The sequence below is a fragment of the Diospyros lotus genome, chromosome 14 (assembly GCF_014633365.1).
Source record: "Diospyros lotus cultivar Yz01 chromosome 14, ASM1463336v1, whole genome shotgun sequence".
In the NCBI taxonomy this organism is placed as follows: domain Eukaryota; kingdom Viridiplantae; phylum Streptophyta; class Magnoliopsida; order Ericales; family Ebenaceae; genus Diospyros; species Diospyros lotus.
This window is the reverse complement of record NC_068351.1, coordinates 15,159,610-15,175,474: the sequence shown is the minus strand read 5'-3', so window position 1 is coordinate 15,175,474 and position 15,865 is coordinate 15,159,610. Positions and strand designations below refer to the sequence as shown.

General features: G+C 37.4%; 1 protein-coding gene across 2 annotated transcripts in view; it reads left to right on the top strand.

Annotated features, from left to right (window-relative positions):
* LOC127790860 (U2 small nuclear ribonucleoprotein B'') overlaps positions 1-15,865 on the top strand; it is a 40,924-nt gene that overhangs the window by 13,802 nt on the left and 11,257 nt on the right. For both annotated transcript variants that reach the window (XR_008020838.1, XM_052320586.1), the window contains exons 3-6: positions 3,147-3,228; positions 3,359-3,430; positions 5,900-5,978; positions 6,120-6,165. Coding sequence is in view for 1 of the 2 variants with exons in the window: in XM_052320586.1 (XP_052176546.1) it covers positions 3,147-3,228; positions 3,359-3,430; positions 5,900-5,978; positions 6,120-6,165 (279 nt within the window). In the remaining variant the exon portion in view is untranslated. The remainder of the gene's footprint in view (positions 1-3,146; positions 3,229-3,358; positions 3,431-5,899; positions 5,979-6,119; positions 6,166-15,865) is intronic.

Below are 15,865 nucleotides of genomic sequence, written 5' to 3'. Positions count from 1 at the left end.
CTTTGCTACTAAGTTGTCAGACTTATATGGTTTAGGAATGAACTGTGATTCACTTACTCCACATAAGGCAGTGAATATATGATATAGGATTCACAAAATGTGATCTGAGGATCTACCATTTGTAATCTTTGATGAGGAAATACATTAAGGCATAAGGAGATAAGCTATGAGCTAAATGCATCATGCACATCTCTCAGAAGAGAAATCTGTAAGCCATGCATAGAAATGGGAAACTGTATATACATGATATCTGGGTGAGGAAACTCGCCATGTCTCATATATGAAAATTTAAAATGTATAGAAGTCAGAATATGTACAAGTGGATAAATGGTCTCTCCTAACAAAATGTATTTACATCCCAGAGCATGCCTATGCAAGAATGTACTTGATGGTCAAGGAAAAACTGTACAAAGACGATACTGTTACTAGAAACAGGGAAAAAACCTGAAAAGAAATAATGGTTATGTGGGGTGAGTTACAAGGATCCAGTAATAAACAGGTATACTATGCCACTAGGGTAAAGATGATGCAGAGTAAAAGAGCCAAGTGAACAAGAAATGATGTGACATGTGAGGGTAACTTAATATAATTATTAACATAAAGAAAACATCTCTATCATGTTTGTGTAAAGAAAATATCTAATAAAACACGAGAAGAGCAAGTGGTGCTTTAGTCCATGAGTGACAGTGTCTTTCAACTACTTACATCATACAATAGGCCATGTGTACCAATACGGACACTGAGTAAATCCGAGTCATTTGCCTACGTATTACACTTTGGCCAGCAGTACTGTTGTCAGCACCAGAGTTCTACTAAGCTACTCCCAATGGTAAAACTACTGATCACACATGGACATGAATAGCTTCGAGACATATTCCTTCCATCTTTTCTTTATTGCCCCTTCTCTATCAGTACCTGTTGGTTGTTACCTTTTAAATAATTTACTTTGCTTAAATATCTTGTTTTTCTTTCTCTTTCTTTATCCAACTAATATATATTTCTTTCTCTGTCTTTTTGTGTCAAGTTGGTCATACAATTTTTCAGAAGCATTTGATATTGTTTCTTTGATGGCCTTTTCCCCCTCTTTTTTGGCTAAAATATACATCTTCCAATTTCCTCATTAGGGCATGTATGCCAAATCTTATAGCAAATTTTTTTGGTCTTGTTTTTTCTTTTACCTCACTCCAACTCCATGACTCCTTTCGGTTTGGAGCTTCCCTTTTTGACTCTCCTAAAATAGCTTCTATTCCTCTAGAATAGTTGTAGCCATCCCCTTCCATGTTAGATTTGTCTGACCTTGCACAAGGCACTTTTTTCTGACACTCTTTTTTGAGTCATGCTACATGTACATCATTTTTGTACATCTTAGGCTACACAAGGTGTATCAATGACAAAAATACCCTGCGCCTCTCCATGCGCTTCACGCGCCTCTATGCGCCTCAGAGGGATATTTTTGTCATTGATACACCTTTGTGTAGCCCAAGGTGTACACAAAGGTGTACCAATAGCATTTTCCCTCTTTTTTTTCTTGAAAATAACTTTCATTTCACCTTTTAAATTGTCTTAAGAAGTTAGAGTGACATTGAAGTCATCATTTCTTCATTCTATTATAATTATACATATCTTGAGAATTTATGTGAATAAAACACCCAGACTACATAACATATCCAATTGCATCTTAATGTTTCAGTAGGAATTGCAGTAGTGGCATATGAGTTAGAATAGATGTCAAAGGAATGCTGGCTGTATGACAATTTTATTGGGAACTGTAAGCTGTTTAGAGATGCATTGATTAATGATTAGTAATCAAGTTCCCATCAACAAAATGAGATTGAAGTTTATATACTCAACGTGGATATGTAAGAGTTCATTGGCTTGAGTAAGAAGTGCTTGGAATGCATTGCTAGAATAAAACTCAAAGCTTACAGTGTCATGCACCTAGGTTGAATTTGGAAGAAATCGGGGGAGATAGATCAGAAAGGGAGGGAGAAATTCAGAGAGAACAGAGAGAGATCAGGGAGAACTGAGAGAAAGGGAGAGAATTTGAGAGAGAACAATCTGTTATCATTCATCAACTCCTCAATCCTCTATGTTCTAGCCTATTTATAGGCTTTCTAGGCTTTCAGTTATTAGAACAACTGAAAGGTACAAACAGGGAAAGCAACAAAATACAACAACAAAGGAATACATCTGTTATACAATGACTATTATATCCTTGGGATCGTGACATACAGTTCTGTCAAGTTCCAAATTTCATAACTCAATCTTCTAATGTTGAATTTTTGATTAAATCCACAGTAACTGGATTGAATGGGAAAGTGACAGATGCCAACAATAGCCCAGCATCAGTTGGCTGATGGGTAATAATTGCAGTATTTCCAATCCCTCCCCCCCCCCCCCCCCCCCCCCCCCCAAAAAAAAAAAGCTCCCCCCAAAAAAGGGGAAAAAAAAATCCAAGGGCTCTTCTAAATGTTCAACTAACCATGTAAGCTTATATATCGTAGGTATTTTCAAATCATGATTATCTAGTCAAAATAGGTAGCATTGAATATTGTAAAGGTAAAATGTAGTGAAGGGTCCTGAAAGTTGAAGGGTCTGGAGAGTGTAGGTGCCCTTTTGATCTCTTTTTGCATTTTTACATTCCTAAAGTATAATAGGAAACATTACTAAACAGAAAAAAATCAAAGATACTCTATAATTCTCTATAATAGCAGTCCTACATATTGAAATTTTACTATGTCAGTTATATTTGAACGAGGAATGTGGTAGGTGCAGTTTCAACTCATAGATAACATTTAATTGAGTGCTTATTGTGATCTTTTTAAGGGTGTAAAGTTTGATCATTGGACTTCCTGAATAGGTAGTCCTAGATGTTTTTCTTTTTCTAAAGTTAAAATGTAAGTCTTTGGCATTGCTGAAGGTATAGAAAGTGAGGCTATTGCCTTTCAGTCTCTTTATGCAATCCAAAAATAAAATAGGGAAGACTACCATAAAAGGACTAAATTGAAGTTACTCTAAATTTCCTGAAGTTTCTAAATGAACCAAAAGTTTTGATCTCCATCACATATGCATTTGAATGGATGTATCTGATGCATTCTCAAATCTTTTGTAACTTTGAATCTGGTGTTCACAAAGATCCTTTTCAGGGTGTAAAATTTGATCCTCAAACTGGTTCTGTTCTCCATATTGAATTGGCCAGATCAAATTCAAGGAGAAAAAGGAAACCAGGTATGCAATTCTATTTGATGTGATCAATCCTAATGTGGCAAGATGTTTACTAAGTGCATGCAAAATTGTATTGTTTACAGTTTTCTCTGTGAGCTGAGATGGTTGGTTAAAACTGTTTTGTTGTTCACAGGAAGTGGAGCCTATGTTGTCATTGACAATAGAACAAAAACCTCAAGTGATGCCCATGAAACATCAAGTGATGGTAATGTGTTTCAAGCTATTGAGCCTATTGAAATAAATAAATAAATATTGATAACATTCAACTGTCCTCCTTGACCTTTAGATGTGTCCCCCCACTCCCCCACCCCCACCCTCTCTCTGAATATCCAGTATTTATAGAAGGGGGGAATGTAATATTCCTGCAGCATAGTTGTCAAAGGTGCACTTGAGGATCACCTAGTTTGGGGCACATCTAGGCCTATAGAGATGCACCTCAACAAGTGGTTGGTGAAGCACCATCTAGAAGGCATGTGGCTAGGCCCACAAGTGCATTCCCTTCCCTTGTTGATATACGTTTTCTTGTTTAAGTTTTATTGAACTATTGGATTTGTTTGTTTATTTATTTTTTCATGAGACTAATTCTTGGCTATTGATTTTCCACGACAAATTAAGATAAATACATGGATTTAACCCCAACTCTGCTTGTGGGTTGAGCAGTCCCCTCAACAATTCTAGCGTTGAAGGTGTTCCTTCTATTTATAGCTGGTCACAAGCTTGGATAAAGTAGCAGGGTTGCATTAGGTAGCCAACAACCAGTGTAAAACTCATCAGATCAAACTTCATGAATTCTAGACAAATGAGAAAATTGTTGTGGTTTAAGAGATGGTTGGAGCCATCCCCAGCTAGTGGAATTAAGGTTTGTGGTGGTGGTGGTTGTTGTTAACATGGTTTAACACCCCGACCTGCTCAAACAAAGAAGAAGTAATACCTTCTATCAAGATTACTCTTTATCATTTACAGAGGCAGCCAATAGCCTTCTTGGTTAGGGATGGCAATGTGTCACCCATTTATCCATTTACATATTTGTTTTAACAAATTTTCAAATAAACCTTATGCGTATATCTCAGTTTTTATACTTGTTTTAATTTTAAATGGGTAATTGGGGATCCATTGCTATCCTTATCCTTGGGTCTTCCAAGTGGTGACTTTGGAGATCTTGAATTCATATAGTTGACCCCACCTAGTGGGATTAAGGGCTTGTGATTGTTGTTACTTCACCTTGTTGTTCTCCTCTTTTTACCTGCGTTGAAATGGAGAGACGAACCCTGTTATTTTATTTCAGCAATTATTTCCTAGACTGTCTAGTCTTTTGTTTTTGTGCATCTTTGTCAACACCAGTTACTTGCTGTGTTGGGCCTGAAAACTCATACAGTACATTGTCTTAAACTGCCTGATAAGACCACAAGGTAGTAGATTAGAAGGAAGTGGGTCAGAGAAGAGTGACTGGAGGTCAGTGTCAGGACCTCATGACTGACAATGGAAATTCTCTTGTGAGGAAGAGAATTAGGGCAGGATGAGAGAAGAATGCAGAGAGAGAGAGATAGGACCAAGCAGATGAGATATTAGAGGGATCAAGAGGTAGAGAAATTGAGTGAGAGAGAGAAAATTAGGTGCTATGAATATTCATCGATGCTTCTCAATTAGTTGAGAAGCCTTTTATAGCTTCTCCTTGGTGCCAACTTAACTGGCGGTTATCCAAGATACAACTTCCAACAGCTGTGTAAGCACAACAGCTACTAACTACCTTACAAATGTAACCCCAAAGGATAAAAATACCCCTAATACAACTGTAGGGTCCTGACAGTCATCTGGGGTCATTGTCTGTCGAGGGACTTTGGCAAATGAGCTTTATCTGCAGGGCAGACTGTCACTCGCGCGGGGGGGGGGGGGGGTGCGGATAATTTTTCCGGCAACTAGATTTTGTTGGCCAGACTCGCAGGTAGTTCTCTTGCTCCAACAATGTTTCCTTCTAGACGGAGATAGAATGAGGGACTGCTATTCTTTCTTCCTTCTTTTTTTTTTTTTTTTTCAAGGACCATGGTCTGGAGGCTACTTTTCCAGTTGTGAGTACTAAAAGTTTCTTTTTTACTTATATCAGGGAGTACTTTGATAATTTGATTGACGTATGAACAAAATGTGAAGATGATTTGATACATAAATGCAGGTGGGTTGGGCTGCCCCAACCTCACCAAGAAAAGATTTTCACAATCATGGAGACGTGGTCTCCAACCTTTCAATATGTTCAAACACAATATCTAATAACTTATATTCTAATTAACCTGACAAAACCTAAGCTGTCACTAGTTTAATTGTCTAAATAACTTAATGTGAAGAACCAAAGAGATAGATTGTGATATCTTCTTAGGTTTTGATATACTTTCCCATGCCATAAGATAGAGAAAGGTATATAAGCATTTTATAAATATTTTGGATAGATGTGTGCTCGTGTGTTAGAGGCATGCACCTACACCATACTCCAAGCAACCCTTTATGCCTGAGTGCACCTTGTTTCTCGGACAACTATGCCCTGTAGTCTGTGATATTGCAACTTTCTTTGCTACTAATTTTTCCACTTTTTGTCATCAGACAATGCTCTATTTTATACTTAAATTAGAAGAGGCTCTAACAAATGATTACAACTCGCACAAATTGGCACCTTTTGCACCTTCAGGTGATAGCGAATTTGATGAACCTTCTGGGACCAATGAACCTGATTCTGGGGACAAAAGTGATTTAGCAATTGCAAAAAGGTTGAGAACATAAAAATTGTGTGCTTGCAGTATACAATCTTTCCAATTTCAGCAACCACTAGCAAATTGATTTTTTATGTTTGTTTGTGTACTACAATCATTCTTGCTATCCCTAACTCAATTTGGTCTTGTAATTGACAGTGGTGAGACAGTAGTTGATCCTGAAAATGCTGTAGCCTCCAAGAAAGTGAGTGAAAATTTATAAAATATCTCTTTTTCCTTTCTTCTGGTCTCTTATTTATTCACTGGGGACATGTATATGCCATCAGAAAAAATGACAGGATTGTAATTGCTTTTTTCTTTTTTTTTTAATTTTTTTCTATCTATTTGATCGCTTTGCAGTTCAGACAATACTATAGAGATAAGGACTGCTTTTGCAACATAAGAAGTTTGAAAACCTTAGATTGGTTATTGGAAGACGCTAAACAGATGGTGCATGACATAGAAAGGGGAAAATGAAAACTGCCTTTTGTATCATATGAATTGTTTATTTGTAGATGTTCTGTGCATGTGTTGATGAAGATTTTTGTTCTGTGCCTCCAAAAATTGACCCTTTAATTGTGCTTTTGGGAAGGAAATTTAGAAGGTTATATAAAGGTAAGATGAAAAGCATCTGATGAATAACTAATAGCTACTAATATCATGTGATCTAATTTTCATGAACTGGTCTGGATTAAATAATTCCCTTGTAAAGGTCATGTGGGATCACAATCCTACTTAACACATTTTTGGACTGAATCTGTTATTTTCTTGAGCTTGTGACCTTTTATGCTAAAGGGATATTCTAAATAAAGAAGATGAAGTTCTGCAGATTTCTGAATCCAATTCCCAGGCAATTCTTTCTGTTTCTGTCTAAGCTTTAGATCCAAGTGTACTTAGCAGCCACCGTGTATATCTTTTTGTTGGCTTCTTTTTGCCTTTTCCTCCTCCTCCATCTCTTCTCCTCTACTCTGTAGTTCTTCCTTCTTCTGCTAATCAGAGCAGCAACAGTTCTGTTCTGCTGCTGCTGCTATGCTTCTTGCTGCAGCAGCCACATTCTTTGCTGACTAGCAATTTGTCATAATACTGCAACATAGCTACAATACTATTGAGCTTATACTTATTGGCTTGTCTAACTTAGACTTGTTCCTCTTATAGTTGATGTATTTACTGTATTATACAAAATTACTAGACTTCTGTTTTTGTTTTTGTGGGATCTTGTGATGCTCAATCCAATCCCATGATCTAATCAAGAAGACTCCACCATTGCTACATAGGATTGCAATCTTGACAACCATAACGTTATATTAGAGAGTGAGCCTGAATAGCAGCTTTAAGGTTATTCTTTTGAGACTGAAATGTCATGGGTTCAAGCTGCGGAAGCAGCCTCTTTACAAGGGTAGGGTAAGGTTGTGTACAATAATGACTCTGCCCTAACCCTTGGAAAAGGGGAGTGTCATGCACTGGAGCACCCTTAGTACAACTTTATATCAATTGAAACATGGATCATTTTGGTACGTGAACCAAGAACAGGAATGTGATTCACCAGATGTTATAAAGCAAGGTTGTCAAAATCAAGGATCTACATTGGACTACTGGAGGAGCTTTAGACAATCGAATTGTGGAATCTAATCAAATATCATGGAATTCTATAAAATATAAGGACAAATTGTATTAGTATAATAATATATATCTGCTAGAATTAAACATGAAATGAGTCTAACTATACAAAAAAGAATAAACAAAGTATGCAAAAATAACATAATAAACTGCAATGCTAAAATGTAATATAAGAGAAATCTTAAGTGCCAAAGTCTCGCAATTAATTGGAAAAAAGAGGTTAAGAAGAAGATTTTGATAGTAAATCATTTTGCATGTATGAATAAAGAAAAAATGTTACGAAGGATACAAAACAGTTATACATGCAAAGATAGGCAAGAGCTAAGAAATAGACAAACATAGAGGTTTATTACCATAAAACAAAAACTTTTCTTTAGTTGCATTTCCATACCGATAGCTAAAATGAAGGTAGTAAAAAAATTATTTCCAGAACTCCTTAAAAGAAGATAAGAGTTGTTTATTGCAATAATTAACAGTAAGATATCAAGCCCTAGTCCCACTAGGTGGGATCAACTATATGAATTTTAGCTTACTAATCATCTCTATCTATGGTCATATCTTCTATAAGACCTTTATAGTTTATAACTCATCATATCTAAGAGTTTCTCACCAAATTTTTGTCTTTTTCTACATCTTTTGCAAAGGGCTTGGTCCACTCCATCCACTCTCCTCATAGAAACTCATCATGGCTGATGCAACTTATCTTCAGTTGAAGCCACTCCAACCTTGTTAATAACAATCCATTTTTAGTTCTATCTTTTCTTGTATGGTCATGTATATCCATTGTAACACCCTCATACTCATTGTGCTCATATTTTGCCCATGCTGATGTTTTATTAGTCAACATTTCGTTCCATACAACAAAGTGGACCTCATAACCACCCTATAAATTTCCTTTCTTTTAAGTTTTAACTTCAATGGAATTTTTCTTTCACATAAAATGTTGGATGCACTTTTTCTTTTTAACCATATTCATACCTTAATTCCATGGGGAATAGCCTCATTCATCTCTCCATTTGTTTGGGTGATTGATCCAAGATATCTAAACTAATCTTTCTTGGGATGACTTGATCTTCAAGTCTAATCATAATATCATCCACACTTATATTTTTACTGAAACTTACATTCTAATTACAATACTTAAAAAGGGAAATATTAAAAAAAAGAAAGATTGGAGAAAAGACTTGAAGTTTAATATATATGGTTGCGACTAAACAATTGAAAAGAGAAAAGAGTTGATAAAATCTAAGGAGTGATAAAAGAGGCATTTTTAAGAAATAAACATGAAGAGAGCACAAAAGTAAATAGATTTGAGTCATTTGATTAATTAAAAAGAGGAAAATGAAAAATTTGTAGTACAATGATCTACTATACCATGTGTTTGTGTGTATGCATAGAGAGAGAGGCGTTAATGAAACATTATTGAAAAGTAAAAACAGGTTGTAGAAAAGGGTGAGAGGCTTCAATTACATACTGTTCCCTTTAGTTATTAACCATGCTGCTTTAGTGCTTTTCTAAACATAGCAATGAATTGGCTTTTGATTTTTTTCCTCATATTTGATTTGATAGTCCATATTGTTACTTGATTTAAGTGTGTAAAATGAATATTAAGCTAAAACCATAGAGATTTAGAAAAAGAAAGTCAATATATCAAGTCAAATAAATTTTAAAATTGAATTATTTACGGTCTAATAATATTCTATACTGAAATTGTAAGATCCTATGTCCCCAAGGGTGGCTCAGGTGGTGACCCATCTTTCATGGTAAGCATGAGATCATGGGTTCGAACCTTCCCATTCCCCTTAGTGTGTGGATGTTTCATGGTAAGATCTTATTTCCAATAGATTCTGGATTTATTTCACCAAACTCTCTATAATAAAGTTGTAGGATGCTGTGACCTGGATTGGAATCTTACGAGTACAACGTAAGCAGACTTGTATAAAATATATTACAATATAAGGTATTTCTAGAACAAATTTTCTTTATAATTAAACACCTGATGGTATTTGTTAGCATGATTTTAGGGATTGACCCTAAATCAGATCAATTGTGCAGCTATAGGCTCCAAGAATTGATTGTAGGCATGTTTTTAGGATTGATTTGAGATTGATTGTTCTTTCCTTTTTCTGAGCTCTCTCACGTATAAATTGAGAAGCTCCCTTTGTTCAAAACACAAATGTCATGTACCTAGCTGCTACATGGGATATATTGTAATAATTAGTAGCTATAGTTGTAGCTATTTCGTTGGTTAGAAGAGGGTTGAGCTTGCTGGCAGCATGTGCGGCAAAGCTAACGCCTACAAGTGGGTAGGCAAGTTGCTGATTTCTAGAAGGCATTTGGGCAACCGTTTTGGCACCTATTCCCCAGCTGAGCAGTATAACTACCCTACTTCAGCCCAATTGCAATCACTCTTGGATATTTGAATCAGTATTATTTCCCTCTCAATTCTCTTTCGTTCTCTCTCTAACTTTCCCTCCCAATTCTCGACTCTATCTTCCCTCTTAATTCCTGCAAGTTTCTCTCTTAACCAGAGAGAATTCTCACTGTCAGATTCAGGATCTGACAACAAATTTGGAGAAACTACACTCTTTGTTCATAATATGGTATCAGAGCTAAGGCTCTAATTTCTTCCATTCTTCTCATGATGTGTCCATGTGCTTGCTAATCTCCTGCTAGCAAAACTCTGTTGCTCTTGTGATAAACCCAGATTCCTTTGTTTCTTTTGTTTAATCCTCTGTTTCCAACAAACATACTGCTCCTCCCCTCCCCAAAATCTTGATCTGTCTGCTTGCCAAATCTCCCTGCCACGTCATCAAATCTGCCACCTTCTCAAATGGAGAAATTTGAAGTTTCCAAGGCTATTGTCACTGTTTTGACTGGTTCCAACTACAATCCCTGGTTTCAAGGTATGAAAAGTGTTTTTGATTGGGCGCAAGCTTTGGTGTATTGTCACTGGCAATATCCTCAAGCCAATGCAGGAAGAGGATGAGACGGATTCAAGTTTGAGGATTGACGCGAGGATTCAGACAGCAAAAGTCATTAGATCATCACCTGGTTCCGTAACACCTCTCTTCCCTTTATCCATTTCCAGTTTTCAGATTATGACACTGCAAAAGAGATTTGGGATTTTCTGGCCAATCGGTATCAAACTACTGGACTTGCACATTATTATCAATTATGGACTCTTCATAATCTTAAGCACAAATCTGGTCGATCAGTGAATGATTTCTTGGCCCAAGTCTAACCTATCTGGAATCAGCTATCTCAAGCCAAAATCAGTGAAGATCATCTGCATCTTATTCAGGTTCTTATGTCCCTTCATCCAGAATATGAAGCTGTTAGGGCATCTCTGTTACATTGACATCCTCTCCCTACATTGGATACTGCAATTCAGGAGATCATCTTTGAGGAGACACACCTTAACCTGGATACAACCCCTCAGTCTGAAGGCACTTTTGCTACTGCCCACTCCAGGCCATCCAATCAAAAATCAGGAGCCAAATTCTATAAGAATTGTCATCAAAATGGTCACAATTTCTCTATTTCTACTGTAGAATGCAAATACTGCCATGAGCTTGGGCATGTATTTGAGAACTGTCCCATTCACCCACCTAGACCTAAAGGAGGATCTTCTAACACTAAGCAGTCTTCTAAGTCTGGATCTTCCTCCTTTGCTGCTGCTGCTACCACAGAGGGATCTACTGCCATCACCATGAGAGATCTTGACACTCTGCTCAAACAGGTTATCTCTTCCAGTTCTCCTTCCCCCACTACATTATCTGCCATTCCGGTTAACTCCTCTTGGCTCTATGACTCTGCTTGTTGTAATCATATTGTAATCATATGACTTCTAATTCCTCTATCTTGTCTGCCAAAACACCTGTCTATTCTCTTCCCCCCATTCGCATTGCTAATGGTACAAACATGTTCATCACTCAGACTGGTTACACATCGGCTCCAAATATTAGTCTTCCTAATACATACCTTTTTCCTAATTTAGCTTTTAACCTTATCTCCATTAGTCAACTGTGTGATCTTGGCCTTACTGTTATTTTCTCTTCTTCTGGCTGCCAAGTTCAAGATCCACTGATAGGGCAAACTCTTTGGACATGTTGCAAGGTGGGAAGCTTATTTGAGCTTCGCTCTCTTCATCTACCTCACAAGCATGTATTAGTGGCATCTTCGTCTAGGTCATGCCTCTACTAATAAACTTTGTTCTTTATTTTCTGTTGGGTTCTACAAAATCTGAGTCTTTTGATTCTTTAGACTGTCAGCTTGCAAAACAACCAGCTTTGTCCTTTAATAATTGTCAAGAAAGACGTGGGAAAGAAGGTTTTTCAATCTTATTCCCCTTTGACGGGTAGATCAAATTATATACAAACTTCCTCTCTAAATTAGGAAGTTCCTAAAAAACTAAATAAGAAAGCTTCCAAATCTAGTTTTGGAAACTTATACAACTTTAGGATACAACAACTAATGGAAAAATACAGCCAATAACAGAAAGATACAGCAATCTAAATCTAGAAGATACATTCTCTATTTAGGAAACACATAATAACTAGTGCCAATCAACGCTGATTTGATCTTGTCCGAGAATAAGGACAAGATCTGGTCGTTCATTGTTGACACCCCCCTCAAGATTGGGAATGGATATCATCCCAATCTTGCTCATCATCCTATGGAACATAACTGCAGGAAGTCCCTTAGTTAGCACATTTGCTAGTTGATCAATTGAGGAGATATAAGGAGTACAAATCAAGCCAGTGTCCAATTTCTCCTTTATGAAATGTCTGTCCACTTCAACATGCTTTATTCTTTCATGTTGAACTGGATTATGGACAATACTAATCGTTGATTTGTTATCTCAGTAAAGCTTCATAGGTGCTGTCCATTTAATCTTGAGATCATCTAATAGTATTTTCAACCACGGTAGTTCACACATCCCTAGGGCCATGGACATAAATTCAACCTCTGCACTTGACCAGGCAACCACACTTAGTTTTTTGCTTCTCCATGTCACCAAATTACCTCCTAACAAGGTGCAATAGCTTGATGTTGACCTCCTATCCATAATGGATCCTACATAGTCAGCATTCGTGTAAGCCTCTATTGACATGACTTCTCCTTTCTTGAATAAAATGCCTTTCCTAAATGTCCCCTTTAAGTAATGTAGGATCCTATACACTGCTCTTAGATGAGTCTCCCTTGGATTGTGCATAAATTGGCTGACTGCTCCCACTGCATAGTCTATGCCTAGCCAAGTGTGGGCTAGATAAATTAACTTCCCAACCAACCTTTGGTAGGACCCCTTGTCAACCATACTATCTTCTAATGCCTCTCTTAACTTGTGATTTGGTTCAATGGGAGTTTCGGCTACCTTGCAACCAAGCAGTCCAGTTTCATTTAGGAGATCTACTATATACTTCTGCTGAGAGATGAAGATTCCCTCTTTTGAGTGAGCCACTTCTATCCCCAAAAAGTATTTCAACCTCCCCAAATCTTTAATCTCAAATTCCCTAACCAAACACTCCTTTAGCTGACTCATTATGCCTTCCTCATCATTTCCGGTGACAACAATGTCATCCACTTACACTATGAGAATTGTCACTCCACTCCCCTTGTGGCCAAGTAATGGATGAATAGGGTATGATCCCCTTGGCTTTGCCTATATCCCATGCTAACCAAACCATGCCCTTGGGGACTGCTTTAGTCCCTAAAGGACCTTCCTCAGTTTACATACTACCTTTTCTTGTGGTGTTGGGTCATATCCTGGTGGTACTTCCATGTAAACCTCTTCCTCTAGATTCCCATGCAAAAATGCATTTTTTACATCAAATTGTTGTAGTGACTAGCTTAGATTAACAGCCAAAGATAGGAGAACCCTGACTGTATTCAACTTTGCAACAGGTGCGAAGGTATCTAGATAGTCTACCCCATGCACTTGTGTATACTCCTTAGCCACCACCCTTGCTTTATACCTATCCAATGACCCATCAGACTTGTACTTCGCCGTATACACCCATTTACAGCCCACTGGATGTTTTCCTTTAGGCAACTGCACAAGTTTCCACGTCTAGTTCTTTTCTAGGGTTGCCATCTCAGCCTCCATGGCATCCTTCCAATTCTTATTCCCTATTGCTTCATAAAAGGTTTTGAGGATAGGAACGGTATGGAGATTGGTAAGAAAGGTCTTGTGGGTGGATGACAACTTAGAATATGAAAGGAATAGGTGCAAGGGATGTTTGGTGTAGGTTTTGGTTCCCCTCCTAAGTACAATAGGCCAATCAAGATCACACTTAGAGATGTATGTTTCAAGTATGGGTTCAGTAGGTTCAATAGGGCTATCATTAGGTGTTAGGATTTGCAAAGGAACTACCTAGTGATGATTCAAAAGAGTTGGTTGAATTGTTAGTGCTATTTGTAGTAGGATCAAGGCTAGCCTCGAATGTTGAGGCTTGCATAGGAGTAGATCCTAGTCTTTTCCTCCTTGAATACACCTACAGTGGTTGAGGAGTCTCTGGAGAAGGCTCCTCTGATGTCATACCCAGTGAATCTTTCAGAATAAGGGATGGGATTGAGAAGGATGATAGGTCAGGATCAAGAATAGGAGGGTAATCCCTATTAAACAAAGATAGGTTTTGTTCATGTGCATTAGAGTGTCTAAAATAGGAATCACTCTCTGTAGAGGTGACATTTGCTAACACAAAGAATTTCTTTAAAGGAGGATGATAGCATCGGTAACCTTTTTGAGTAGGGGAGTATCCAATGAACACACACTTTAGAGCATGAGGATCTAATTTTCCTCTATTGACTGTAGGGATATGAACATAGGCTACACACTCGAAGAGGTTCCAATAGCCAGTCACATGAAAATCAGGAAAGTGTTTGGTTAACAATTGAATTGGACTATGAGATTCGAGTTTTTTAGGGCAATCTGTTGATAAGGAAGGTGGCTGTTAGAGCTGCTTCCCTGCAATAATGTTTAGGAACATTATGATGGAATAAGAGAGCTCTCACAACAGCTAGGTGGTGGCCATTCTTTCTCTCGGTCACTCTATTTTGTTGAGGAGTGTCAGGGCAAGAAGACTCATGAATGATGCCCTTCTGTTGAAAAAAAATAGTTAGGGATTGATTGAAAAAATCTTTAGCATTTTCAGACCTAAATCGTTTTATTTCTACCCTAAATTGATTCTTGATCATGTTGTAGAATATAGGGAAAACATTGCTTACTTCAGACTTTGTTTTCAACAAATATTAGCACACTGCCCTTGTACAATCATCCACAAAAATAACAAACCATCATGCCCTAGAAATATTAGGGACATTTGATGGACCCCAAATATCACTATGAATTAGAGAAAAAAGAAACTCAATTCTTTTATTAGATAAAGGAAAAGACATCCTTTTTGTGTTTTGTAAACTCACACACAGCACAATGGAAATTCTTAATGTCTAGACCTTTAGATAATTCAGGAAACATCACCCTAAGAGTTAGGAAAGAAGGATGACCAAGTCGGTAATGGTGTAACCACAATTAGTCTCTGTTGGACTAAGTTAGGCATAACATGAGAGGGGTGTTCTTTTTGTCATGCTTACCCGGTTCCTCAAGATAAAGTCCAGCCCTAGCCCTAGCAAGCCCAATCATCCTTTTCATGCCCTGTTCTTGTATCTCACATATGTTTGAATGAAAAATAACACTGAAATTAGTGTCCTCAATGAGTTTTTGAATAGATATGAGATTTGTAAATAGTTTAGGAACATGAAGAACATTTTTTAAGGGTGAGATGTTCATTAAGAAGAACATCTCCTTGACCAGCAACAGTAGTTTAAGAACCATCTTCCATTGTAATCTTTCTGGAGCTAGGGGAAGGATTATAGGTGATGAAAAAGTGTGAAAAATGGGTCATATGATTTGAAGCTTCAGAATCTAGAATCCAAGAATTTTGGTACACAATTTCTGAAGCATGTAGGGAAAAAGAAGAAAAAGTACCCATAAGGGCAAAAGAGCAAGTACCTTTTTTAGCCTTCTTGTCAAGGGATCCTAAAAAATTCCTTAATCTTTCAATTGCTGCCCTGTTGAGCTCCAGGGCATCTCCTTGATCTAAATCTTTTGGTTTAGATTATTGGTGGCTGCTAGCCATATATACGTATCCTTGCCCTTGGCTCCTTAATGGTCCTTGTGAAACTTAAGAAGAAAACCCTAGTGGTTAATATGTATATTCCATTAATTAAACTTATAGACTATACACCTATATATATACAAAATACAATGGGCCATGGGTCACGAG